The sequence below is a fragment of the Stomoxys calcitrans genome, chromosome 1 (assembly GCF_963082655.1).
Source record: "Stomoxys calcitrans chromosome 1, idStoCalc2.1, whole genome shotgun sequence".
In the NCBI taxonomy this organism is placed as follows: Eukaryota; Metazoa; Arthropoda; class Insecta; order Diptera; family Muscidae; genus Stomoxys; species Stomoxys calcitrans.
The window spans coordinates 219878710-219889600 of record NC_081552.1 but is presented as its reverse complement, the minus strand read 5'-3'; the positions used below and the strand labels follow the sequence as shown (position 1 = coordinate 219889600).

At 38.2% G+C, this 10891-nt stretch overlaps 1 protein-coding gene across 1 annotated transcript; it reads right to left on the bottom strand.

Moving 5' to 3' along the window:
• Positions 1-900: 900 nt before the first annotated feature.
• LOC106087347 (uncharacterized) lies at positions 901-10678 on the bottom strand. The gene is made up of 3 exons (XM_013252363.2): positions 10378-10678; positions 6378-6586; positions 901-1219 (listed from the first exon to the last, which is right to left on the bottom strand). Exons 1-3 carry the CDS (start codon positions 10563-10565, stop codon positions 1050-1052), a joined length of 567 nt encoding a protein of 188 aa, XP_013107817.1. The 5' UTR covers positions 10566-10678; the 3' UTR covers positions 901-1049.
• Positions 10679-10891: the final 213 nt, after the last annotated feature.

Below are 10891 nucleotides of genomic sequence, written 5' to 3'. Positions count from 1 at the left end.
CGTTTTTTTGAAATATATTTGTAAACAGTTTTTAATTATATATAACTGTGTATTTTCTTGCGAAAATATGATAGAAATTAAAATCATAATTTTCAATATCAAATAGTATTGGCTTAGCTAAGCCACTCTAGTAAACACCGGTTTCAGTACAACATTGACCATAAACCCTCACAAAAATCGAGCTTACAAATATTTTGTTACATCCCCCATTCAGAAAAAATTTATATATTTTTATACATATAGACTTTGATTAAGTTTTAATAATACAAAGCAATCATCAATAAACAACGGTATTCAAACTATCAACAGTTATTTTGAGTTCGAAACGGAAACAATAATAATATCGAATGTTTAAAACATTTGCTCAACATATATACATACATATATACGAAAAAAAAAAACAAAAATATATCTAAATTTTGTAATAGATAGAAAAGAAAAAACTGTTAAACATTTATTCAATTTTTTTTAGAAGAATTTCTAGCAATGTGAATTAAACAAAGCCAGAAGTATAGTTAAAATAATTACTAAGATAAACAAATTGGTTTTAAATCTAAAAAACAGTAATATTTTTAGCACAAATTAGTATTTTAAAGCACATTTATATGAAATCAATCACAAAAGTCTTCGTTGTCGTTTTTATCCCCCCCAACAGAAAGACTAAATTGAAAAAATATCCATGCCGAAATTATATTGAAATAAAACAAAAAAAGGAGACAATTTTATTTGTAATTTTAATTGTATATTAAAGCATATTTTTAAACAGTAGTTTAGTGTTACCATGATTATTTGATCAAGTTATAAATATTCTTATCCTCTTTTTAAAGTTGTTACAATTGTTTAACACTCATGTTTCTTCCCTCTTAAACTATTTTTATATAAAAAAAAACACACAAAAACTTTTATAACTATTAAGTTCGTTCACTTTGAAATTTATTACAAAAAAACTAGTTATTAGTCTGTTTAAAGTTTTTTTGGTTGAATTAAAAAAAAAAATAAAACTTTAATAAAAACAAAATGTATGGAAAAAAAAAAACTTGTGCTTATTGCTATTTTTTGTTAAATATCACTGTCAAATTGTGTTGGACAGCCTTACGCTGAAATTCTAGCTCCCGTTTGCAAGCGATACCCATAAATGGAGGACATTCGTAGCGGATTTTCTCAGAGCAGTAGGTGTCATTTTTGCGGGCAATAAAACTGGCTTCGCTTTCAGCATGCACTGCAAGAATTAAGAAAAAAAAAACAAAAATAAAATCACAAAACCAAATCAAATTATTACACGAAATTCCATTAGAAAATCTTCAATTCAGCCTGGCTGAATTAAGAGTTTCGGTTAGAAAATCTTCAATTCAGCCTGGCTGAATTAAGAGTTTCGGTTAGAAAATCTTCAATTCAGCCTGGCTGAATTAAGAGTTTCGGTTAGAAAATCTTCAATTCAGCCTGGCTGAATTCAGAGTTTCGGTTAGAAAATCTTCAATTCAGCCTGGCTGAATTAGGAGTTTCGGTTAGAAAATCTTCAATTCAGCCTGGCTGAATTAAGAGTTTCGTGTTTAGAAAATCTTCAATTCAGCCTGGCTGAATTAAGAGTTTCGTGTTTAGAAAATCATCAATTCAGCCTGGCTGAATTAAGAGTTTCGTGTTTAGAAAATCTTCAATTCAGTCTGGCTGAATTAAGAGTTTCGTGTTAAGAAAATCTTCAATTCAGCCTGGCTGAATTAAGAATTTCGTGTTTGGAAAATCTTCAATTCAGCCTGGCTGAAATAAGAGTTTCGTGTTTAGAAAATCTTCAATTCAGCCTAGCTGAATTAAGTTTCGTGTTTAGAAAATCTTCAATTCAGCCTGGCTGAATTAAGAGTGTCGTGTTTAGAAAATCTTCAATTCAGCCTGGCTGAAATAAGAGTGTCGTGTTTAGATAATCTTCAATTCAGCCTGGCTGAATTAAGAGTTTCGTTTAGAAAATCTTCAATTCAGTCTGGCTGAATTAAGAGTTTCGTGTTTAGAAAATCTTCAATTCAGCCTGGCTGAATTAAGAGTTTCGTGTTTAGAAAATCTTCAATTCATCCTGGCTAAATTAAGAGTTTCGTTTAGAAAATCTTCAATTCAGCCTGGCTGCATAAAGAGTTTCGTGTTTAGAAAATCTTCAATTCTGCCTTGCTGAGTTAAGAGTTATTTGGAAAAAATTCAATATTGTGACATATTTCAAGCAAATTTAACCGAAATTAGGATCTGTACTTTGTGCATAATTTGTATGGACAGACATAGTTTAGGTTAGGTTGGGTTTAAGTGGCAGTCTGCCATCAGACTCACTTTGACGTTTTCGTCCATTATGCTACCACAGAGACAAAAGATGGAAGATGCCTTCTAGGTTCTATCGTTGAACTATCCAGATCGCTTTAAAAGCCCAACAATATGCGAATGTTCACATCCGCTCAAACAGACAGGTTCTTAAAGAAATGAGAACCTAAACCCCTTCTGACTGCCAATGCGGGACACACACACACACACACGAGTAGAACACTACAGTCTCTTCTTCTTCGATGTCCTCACAGCTTCTGCAAAAGTCGTTACTGGCAACCTTCAGTCTGTCAGCATGTTTTCCGATTAGACAGTGACGTGTCATGACGGACATAAAGACTGAGACGTCTGTTCTTGCCAGTGACAGCAAAGCGTTAGGCCTCTTCAAGTCTAGATTAGATCACAACGTTTTGGAGTTCTCACACCCCCCTCTTTGTGACCATCTATCATTCGTTGTCCTTCGGGCCTGGTCCAGAAAACTTAGCTTACATGTCGCTAGAGGCATACCCACATATTCCAGTATCCCTGGGATGTGTAGGGTAGTTACTAGTCTCGCAAGCTCATCCGCTTTCCCTGGGATATCTCTGTGGCCCGGCATCCAGAACAGGTGAATTTTGAACTATTCAGCCATCTCGTTGAGAGATTTGCGACAGTCGAGGGCGGTTTTTGTGTTTAGAAATACGTTCTCCCGGGATTTAATGGCTGCCTGGCTGTCTGTGAAGATACCTATGCCAATCGTCGTTATGACATTATATCTTAGCCATTGCACCACTTCCTTAATTGCAAGGATTTACGCTTGATACACACTGCAGTGGTCGAGTAACCTTTTCGATATGACCAGTTCTAGATCTTAAAGAGTAGACACTAAAGCCCACCTGGTCGTCTAGTTTCGAACCATCCGTATAGAAATCTATGTAACTTCTTTTACCAGGGATATCGTAGTTCCAATCGGTTCTATAAGTGTCTAAGTGCAGTACTTTTTATCAAAAAGCAGCTCAATCCACACGGCCTGGAATATCGGACATTGTATCAAGGATAACACAGCGTCCGTAGCCGCCACATAACCAAAGTGAAAGCTCCTTTAGCCTCACGGCAGTGGTGGCAGCAATTTGTCTAGCCACAATGTCCAGAGGCATAAGATGTAGCAGTAAATTTAGTGCATCAGATGGTGTCGCCCTCAGTGCGGCTGTGATGCCCAAACAAGCTATCCTTTGGATCCGGTTGAGTATTGAATAGTAAGTGGACTTTTGAAGCGCCGTCCACCAAACAACAACACCATATAGCATTATAGGTCTGACAACTACAGTATATAGCCAATGCATGACGCGCTGTCTTAACCCCCAACTTTTGGCAATGGCTCTCTTGCAGTTGAATAGGGCAAGGGTTGCATTTCTTGCTCTTTGCCCTTTCTTGCCCTCGAAGTTCAATTTCCCGTCCAACAAAACACCCACGTATTTTGCGCTTTCTTTAAATGGAACATTCTCTCCTCCCAAGGAGACAGGTGCCATTGTGGGTAACTTGTATCTCCTATTGAAAAGAAAAGGCTACAGTAGCGCAGAGGTTAGTATGTCCGCCTATGACGCTGAACGCTTGGGTTCGAATCCTGGCGAGACCATTAGAAACAATTTTCAGCGGTGGATTTACCCTCCTAATACTGGCAACATTTGTGAGGTACTATGCCATGTGAAGTTTCTCTCCTATGAGGTGTCGCACTGCGGCACGCCGTTCGGACTCGGCTATAAAAAGGAGGTCGCTTATCATTGAGCTTAAACTTGAATCGGGCTGCTCTCCTTGATATGTGAGAAGTTTGCCGCTGTTCCTTAGTGGAATTTTTATGGGCAACATTTTTATGGCAAAACTTCTGTCTTGCACGGATGTAAATCCGGTAGCCCACTTCGCTGTTACAGACATAGGGACATGAATAAATCGAGTCATCTGGTTAACACCTCAGCTATTATCTTTCAAAATTACTAGAGATGGGGATGAGTTAATACCCAAAAGGTATTTACCCGGTAAATTGGGTAAATACCCGGGAATTTACCCATATCTACCCAAAAGCTGGGTATTTTATTTGCAGATATTTTTCAAACAATTTTTGATAATTTTGTATTCTTTGTATATAAACCTGACCTTCCAATCTCAAAAAATGGGGCTGTATAGACCGATCTCAAGACTTAAAGTCTTGAGGCAAAGAATTGGTAATTTTTCATCCAATTTCGATCATATTTGGCACAGTGAGTTCTGTTAGACCCCTACCCATTCTTGTGAAATGTGGTCGAGATCAGACCATATTTGGATATAGCTGTCCTATAGGCCGACGGCCGGTCTTACGATATAGCATATTAAGGCCATAAAAGATCAATTTATTACCCGATTCCGATGAAAATTGGCACAGTGAGTTCTAGTAAACCCCCACTTATTCCTGTCAAATGTGGTCCAGATTGGACCAGTTTGAATATTGCCATATAGACCGATTTCCCGATATAGTGTATTAGCCTATGAAAGTAGCATTTTTTCATCCGATTTTGATGAAATTTCGAAACAGTGAGTTTTGATAGACTTTTGCATCTTTTTGTTGAATATCGTCCAGATCGGACCATATTTGGATATAACTGACGTATAGACCGATCCACCCATATAGAGTATTGAAACTGTAAAAGGAGCATTTTACATCCAATTTCGATGAAATATGAAACAGTGAGCTTTGGTACTTCTCTACACCTTTTTGTTGAATATCGTCTACAATAGATCTTACCATATTTGGATATAGCTGCCATATAGACCGATCTCCCGATATAGAGTATTGAACCTCTATAAAAGGAGCATTTTTCATACGATTTCGATGAAATTTGAAATAGTGAGTTTTGATTGACCTCTACACCTTTTTGTTGAGTATCGTCTATATCCAGATATGGTCCGATCTGGCCGATATTCAACAAAACTTACTGTTTCAAATTTCATCGAAATCAGATGAAAAATGCTCCTTTTATAGGCTCAATACACTCTATCGGGAAATCGGTCAATAAGGCAACTATATCCAAATATGGTCCGATCTGGACCATATTTGACAGGAATCGGTAGGGGTCTACCAGAACTCACTGCGTCAATTTTCATCGAAATCCGGTAATAAAGGGATCCTTAATAGCCTTAATACCCTTTATCGGGAAACCGGGCGGTCGGTCTATAGAGCAGCTTTATCCCAATATGGTCCGATCTGAACTTCATTTCACAAGAATGGGTATAGGTCTTCCAAAACACACTGTGCAAAATTTTATCGAAATCCGATGAAAAATTTTTAATTAATTGCCTCAACGCTTTAAATCTGGAGATCGGTCTATATAGCGACGATATAGAATTATAGTCCGATTTTATGAGATCAGAATGTTCATTTTTGATACAAAGAATAAGAAGATATACATTTTTTTCAAAATGAATTCAACTACCAAAATATCTGAACATTTTTAAATACCCAAAAAGGTATTTATTGGGTATTTACTCGGTAGAAACCCATCTTTAAAAATTACAGATTTTCCCCCTTTTTTTGTTTTGTTTCCTACCCCACTGCATGTTCTCTCTTACACAGGAGCGATTAGCCTACATTGTTGAGAAAATATTTTGTTTTATTATTTTTAAATACATTCAAGAACCATATGGTCTACATCTGGATAACATCCTAGTAAGATTTGATGGTCATGGAAATTTTTGTCAACATTTAAATTTCGTGGACATTTTCTCACAATTTTATTTTTATTTTTCCAGTTGAGTTCGGCAGTGGGTAGAAAATTTAGTCAAAATTAACTTTCATACCATCCACCGAAGGATAAGGAAACATTTTAAAATTAATTAAAAATTGAGAATGTTATTAATTTTTTTTTTAATTTTTCTAAGGTAATGCTGGAAATGAGAATTATCCCCTGTTCGCAAATGCGATGTTTATGGTAAGTTTAGTATTAGTAATGCTACAAATGTTGTGTGTGCATATAATTTTCATTAATTATTCATTTCCTTAAGTTCATATATTTTTTTTTATTATTTTAATAACTAGTACTTCTACCAGCAATTGCATTCATTTTTATACTTACAACAATAGAGGCCTTTGAAAAAACATGTCTCATGTTTGGATTCAATGGAAAAGACTTGCGGTTCAACATGCGGCATCGATTTCACAACCTTAAAATTAGCAGTCGCTTTATTCAGCCAATAGGGCCAATGTGATAGGCGTTCTGTGTATTCAACGGTATAACGAAAATCGTGTGTGTGGCCACCATCCGACAAAATTCTGAAATTCAAACTGCGAACAGGCAACAAGTACGCAGGGTGGTGGTAGGTGGTAATGATGGTACGCATCGGTTAGAGATCATGGAAATAAATAAGAAACGTTAACAGAACACTTAATTCAATGCATACATTTGCAAGTTGATTGATGATTGTATAATATTTTTTTATAGATCGATACATTTTGGTGGGTTTTTTTCTGGGAGATTTTATTGCGAAAATATGGGAGGAAAATATCTTTGGCCCAACAGTCGGAAAATGTGGCCTCCACGAAGAAACTTTCGATAATAGATTGAGGTTAATAGACTCAAGAATCGCGAACATGGAGTCAGATCATTACCTTGTTGCAGCGAAATCTCGAATTCGCCTTAGTGCGGCGAGAAACGTACGATCTGACACTTCGCGTAGTGTCAGATCGTACGTTTTTCGCTAGACATCGGAAAGCTGTAAAAACACAATAGTTGGCAACGGTATTTTTCACTTGACTGAGCTAATTGCTTGAGGAAAGCACTCCATGTCCCGATAGTATAGCAACGCAATGGCAAACCATTGCCCACTCTATAGAAAGAGCCACAACATCCGTACTTGGGTACCAAAAATCACCCCCAAGGAACCCATGGTACGACCAGGAGTGCCATACAGGGCAACCTTACAAATGCAAATGCAAATTTTCCCCATGAACATTACACTAAGGAACAGGGGCACACTTCTCACATGTCAATGAGTGCAGTCCGTTTCAAGTTTAAGCTCAATGATAAGGGGCCTCCTTTTTATAACCAAGTCCGTACGGCGTGCCGCGGTGCGACACCTCTTTGGAGTGAAATTTTAACCTGGCATAGGAGGGAAAAGCCACCGCTGAAAAATTTTTCTGATGATCTCGGCAGAATTCGAACCCAGACGTTCAGCGTCATAGGCGGACATGCTTACCTCTGCGCTACAGTGGTCTCTAGGGCAACCTAACAGTCAGTAGCAAAGCACCAGATGAAGGAGAGGTATCGGGAGTAAAGGAGAGAGGAAAAACGTCTCTTCTGCAAGAAGATGAAGCAAAAGGAAAGACGTGAATGTGAGCGAATTAAGATGTTCAGGGGAACCCAACAGTCAGTAGCAATGCACCAAATGAAGGAGAGGTATCGGTAGAAAAGGAGAGAGGAAATACGTCTCTTCCGCAAGAAGATGAAGCAAATGGAAACTGAGTGTAAGCGAACCGAGATGCTCAGGCGCCAGAATGAAGTCCGAAAATTCTACCAAAGAATTAAACATAAAACCGATGGCTTTGGTGCACGCACATACTCCTACAGAGAAAAAGAAGGAAAGAAATAGAAAAAACACTTCTCAGCTGCTGGTATCCGAATATGGTTACTATGAGTATGCCACAGAACCAGCAGTAATCCGACTGAAAAAGAATAAGGCAGCAGGAGCCGATGGGTTGGCGGCTGAACTTTTTAAGACCGGAGGCGACACGTTGATAAGGCGTATGCATCAGCTCGTCTCCTCAATCTGGATAGAAGAACGCATACCCGATGATTGGAACCTCCGCATTGTATGTCCCGTGCACAAGAAGGGGATAAGACGGTATGTGTCAACTACAGAGGAATAAGTCGCCTCCCCATCGCATACAAGGTGCTAACGAGTGTACTGTGCATAAGATTAAAGTCTAAAGTCAACGCAATAATTAGGCTCTATCAGTGTGGCTTTAGAGCCGGTAAATCAACCATAGTCCAGATATTTATCCTGCGTACAATCCTGAAAACCCGAGAAGGACAAATCAATACCTATATCTGTTCATTGACAACAAAGCCGCTTTCGACAGCCCTATAGGTTCAAATGTATTTCAAGCCATGTCTTAGTCAACGAAATAATTGGGCTCTATCATTGTTGCTTAAGACCTGGTAAATCAACCATAGACCAGATATTTACACTGCTTCCAATTCTGGAAAACCCGAGAAGGACAAATCAAAACCTACCATCTTTTCATTGATTATAAGCCGCCTTCGACAGCCCAGTAGATTTTTGTGTAAAACACAGGGGTCCATGCAACGAATCCCATCACGCTCGTCGACGAGTACCATTGCCTGCGACGGGAAATTAGGCCGCACTTATGTTATTCGACTGGCTGGTATAAAGCGAGCAACTAGCACGTTCGAAGCGGGTACTCTCTGAAGCCGACCCAATCGGCCTTCTTCTGATTGATAAACGTCCGGCTGTAGGGGGTTATGAAGTCTGGTGGTCGGTCGACGTTGAGAATTATGGGGGGTAGTCTGATTCCTAAGAAATGACGGCTTGCCAGGATACATCACTCAGGGGATGCAATGGAAATGTCTGGCGAGCTGCTGCATCTCCTCGTAATTCTAGTGGAGGCAACTTCTTTCACCGTGCAAAACGTGGAGCTTTCAATCTGCTATGTCAAAGCTATGCCCCGCTGGTTGTTACCGTTAAGGGAGAATGCCATGAAACGTGATGCACATTCTAGAACCACGCGATTGTGGCCAGACTGGGTCACAACTACCAACCGGCGGTATGTACCCATTATATAGCTCTATCTTGGCAGTACCGGACTTAATTGCTATCCTCTCCTCATCTGCTTGCTTAACCCAAAGTAGCATCTATTAGCTTATATTATCCTTCGTGGCCTCATTTGTTTAGGTTTCGGTAACGGTGGATAAAGTTGCTGACTATCTCAAAGTTGTAGTTCCAACTTTCTCCATTTTTTTTATCTGCTCGGGTTTACAGGGCTTTGTGGTTGATATCATCCACTTTGTTTTATCTCCATTTACTACTAAACCCACTTTCGTCGATTCTCCCTCGATACTTTCAAAGGCTGCAATTGCTTTTTCCGGTGACCGACCCATAATATCGATGTCGTCGGCATAGGCGAGTATCATATGTGAGTACTGGGCCATGCCTATTTACACCTGCTTCTCGTAAAATCTTTGTCAGTAGGATATTAAAGAGACCACACGATAGGCTGTCTCCTTGCCTGAAACCTCGTTCATTCATAACCAAGAACAATTTAAAGAGCTTCTTTCCTATTTTAACTGAGGAGCGTGTATCAGCAAGCATCATCCTACAAATTCGTATCACTTTTGCAGGATTACCAAAATCAGACATAGCTTAAAATACCTGTCCGTCCGTCTGCCAAAAGCACGTCAACTTTCGAACGAGCACAACCAATTGCTCGAAATCACAAATGTAAATACTTCTTGTTATTCTAGATCGGCCAAATCGGTCCATATTTAAATACGGCTCCGATCTCTCGAATGTCTTCTATATACCTCTCGAACAAGCAATTTTGCTGATTTACTTGATAAATTTTTTACAGGGTATTTTGTTATGACTTCGAACAACCGTAACAAATATGATTCAAATCGGTCCATAACTTGATATAGCTCCCATATTAACCGATCCCCTAATATAAACTCTTGATCCTTTACCACGCTAACTTTCGAAGGAGTAAAGCAAGGAACTGTAATTTTTCCACAAACACTATTTATTAGTGTAGGTTGATTGGATTTGACTGCTTTAGCATCTGAAGAGCGTAATTTGTAACCGATTAGGCTAAAATTTTAAGGAGTATAAGACGAATATTTTGAAATTTTAACTATGGTAACATCCATAGAAATTTGAGGAAACTATTAAAAATTCTCTTTTTTTTAACCAGGAATTAAAAGATGGGCTTTCTGAAATTTTTGGATTTTATTAACCGAATTTGAATATAGTTTGTCTGAAAGTCTTAATGATATTCTGCATCTAACATATGTATCTAGATTTTAGCTGGTATTTTTGTATTCACTTTTTAGTTATACATACATGGATGGATTTAAAAGTCTCATTTTACTAAAATCGGCCACATAATTCCAAACATCTTCCGGTTGGGTATTTTTGATAATGCCATCGGCTTCATAGTTTTGATAACGACTTGAGAACACCAAGTATAAGCCCATTAGAATAATGATGGCTACCGAGACATTTTTTATATTCAAACGATGGCGTTTCATATCTAGTGTTAAGGAAATTTTACAATTATATTTTTAATTTTAAATAATCTTTGCAATGAGCAGTGCACTAACGAATGTTGAAGTGAAATGCGAGTGCGAGTAGAGTCTGCGAGAAACTAAATAAATTTGTCTCAATATTTCATAGGGAGCAGCACAAGAAGAAACAACATTTAAAATTCATCTCATTTGAAATTACAATTTTACTCAGTTCCAGCCACCCGCGCATGTTTACACTCCTTTATCGCATGGATGCTGGCTGGCTGGCTGGTGGCAGTGGTAGCTACGGTCAGTAGTTGATGTTTATGTTCTTTTGTATTCGAATGAAT

Coding starts and splice junctions, on each gene's coding strand:
- LOC106087347 (XM_013252363.2), bottom strand. CDS start 10,565: ATGAAACGCCATCGTTTGAATATAAAAAATGTCTCGGTAGCCATCATT. Junction 6,587..10,377: donor AGACTTTTAAATCCATCCAT/GTATGTATAACT, acceptor GCCTGTTCGCAG/TTTGAATTTCAGAATTTTGT. Junction 1,220..6,377: donor TTTCAAAGGCCTCTATTGTT/GTAAGTATAAAA, acceptor TAATTCTTGCAG/TGCATGCTGAAAGCGAAGCC.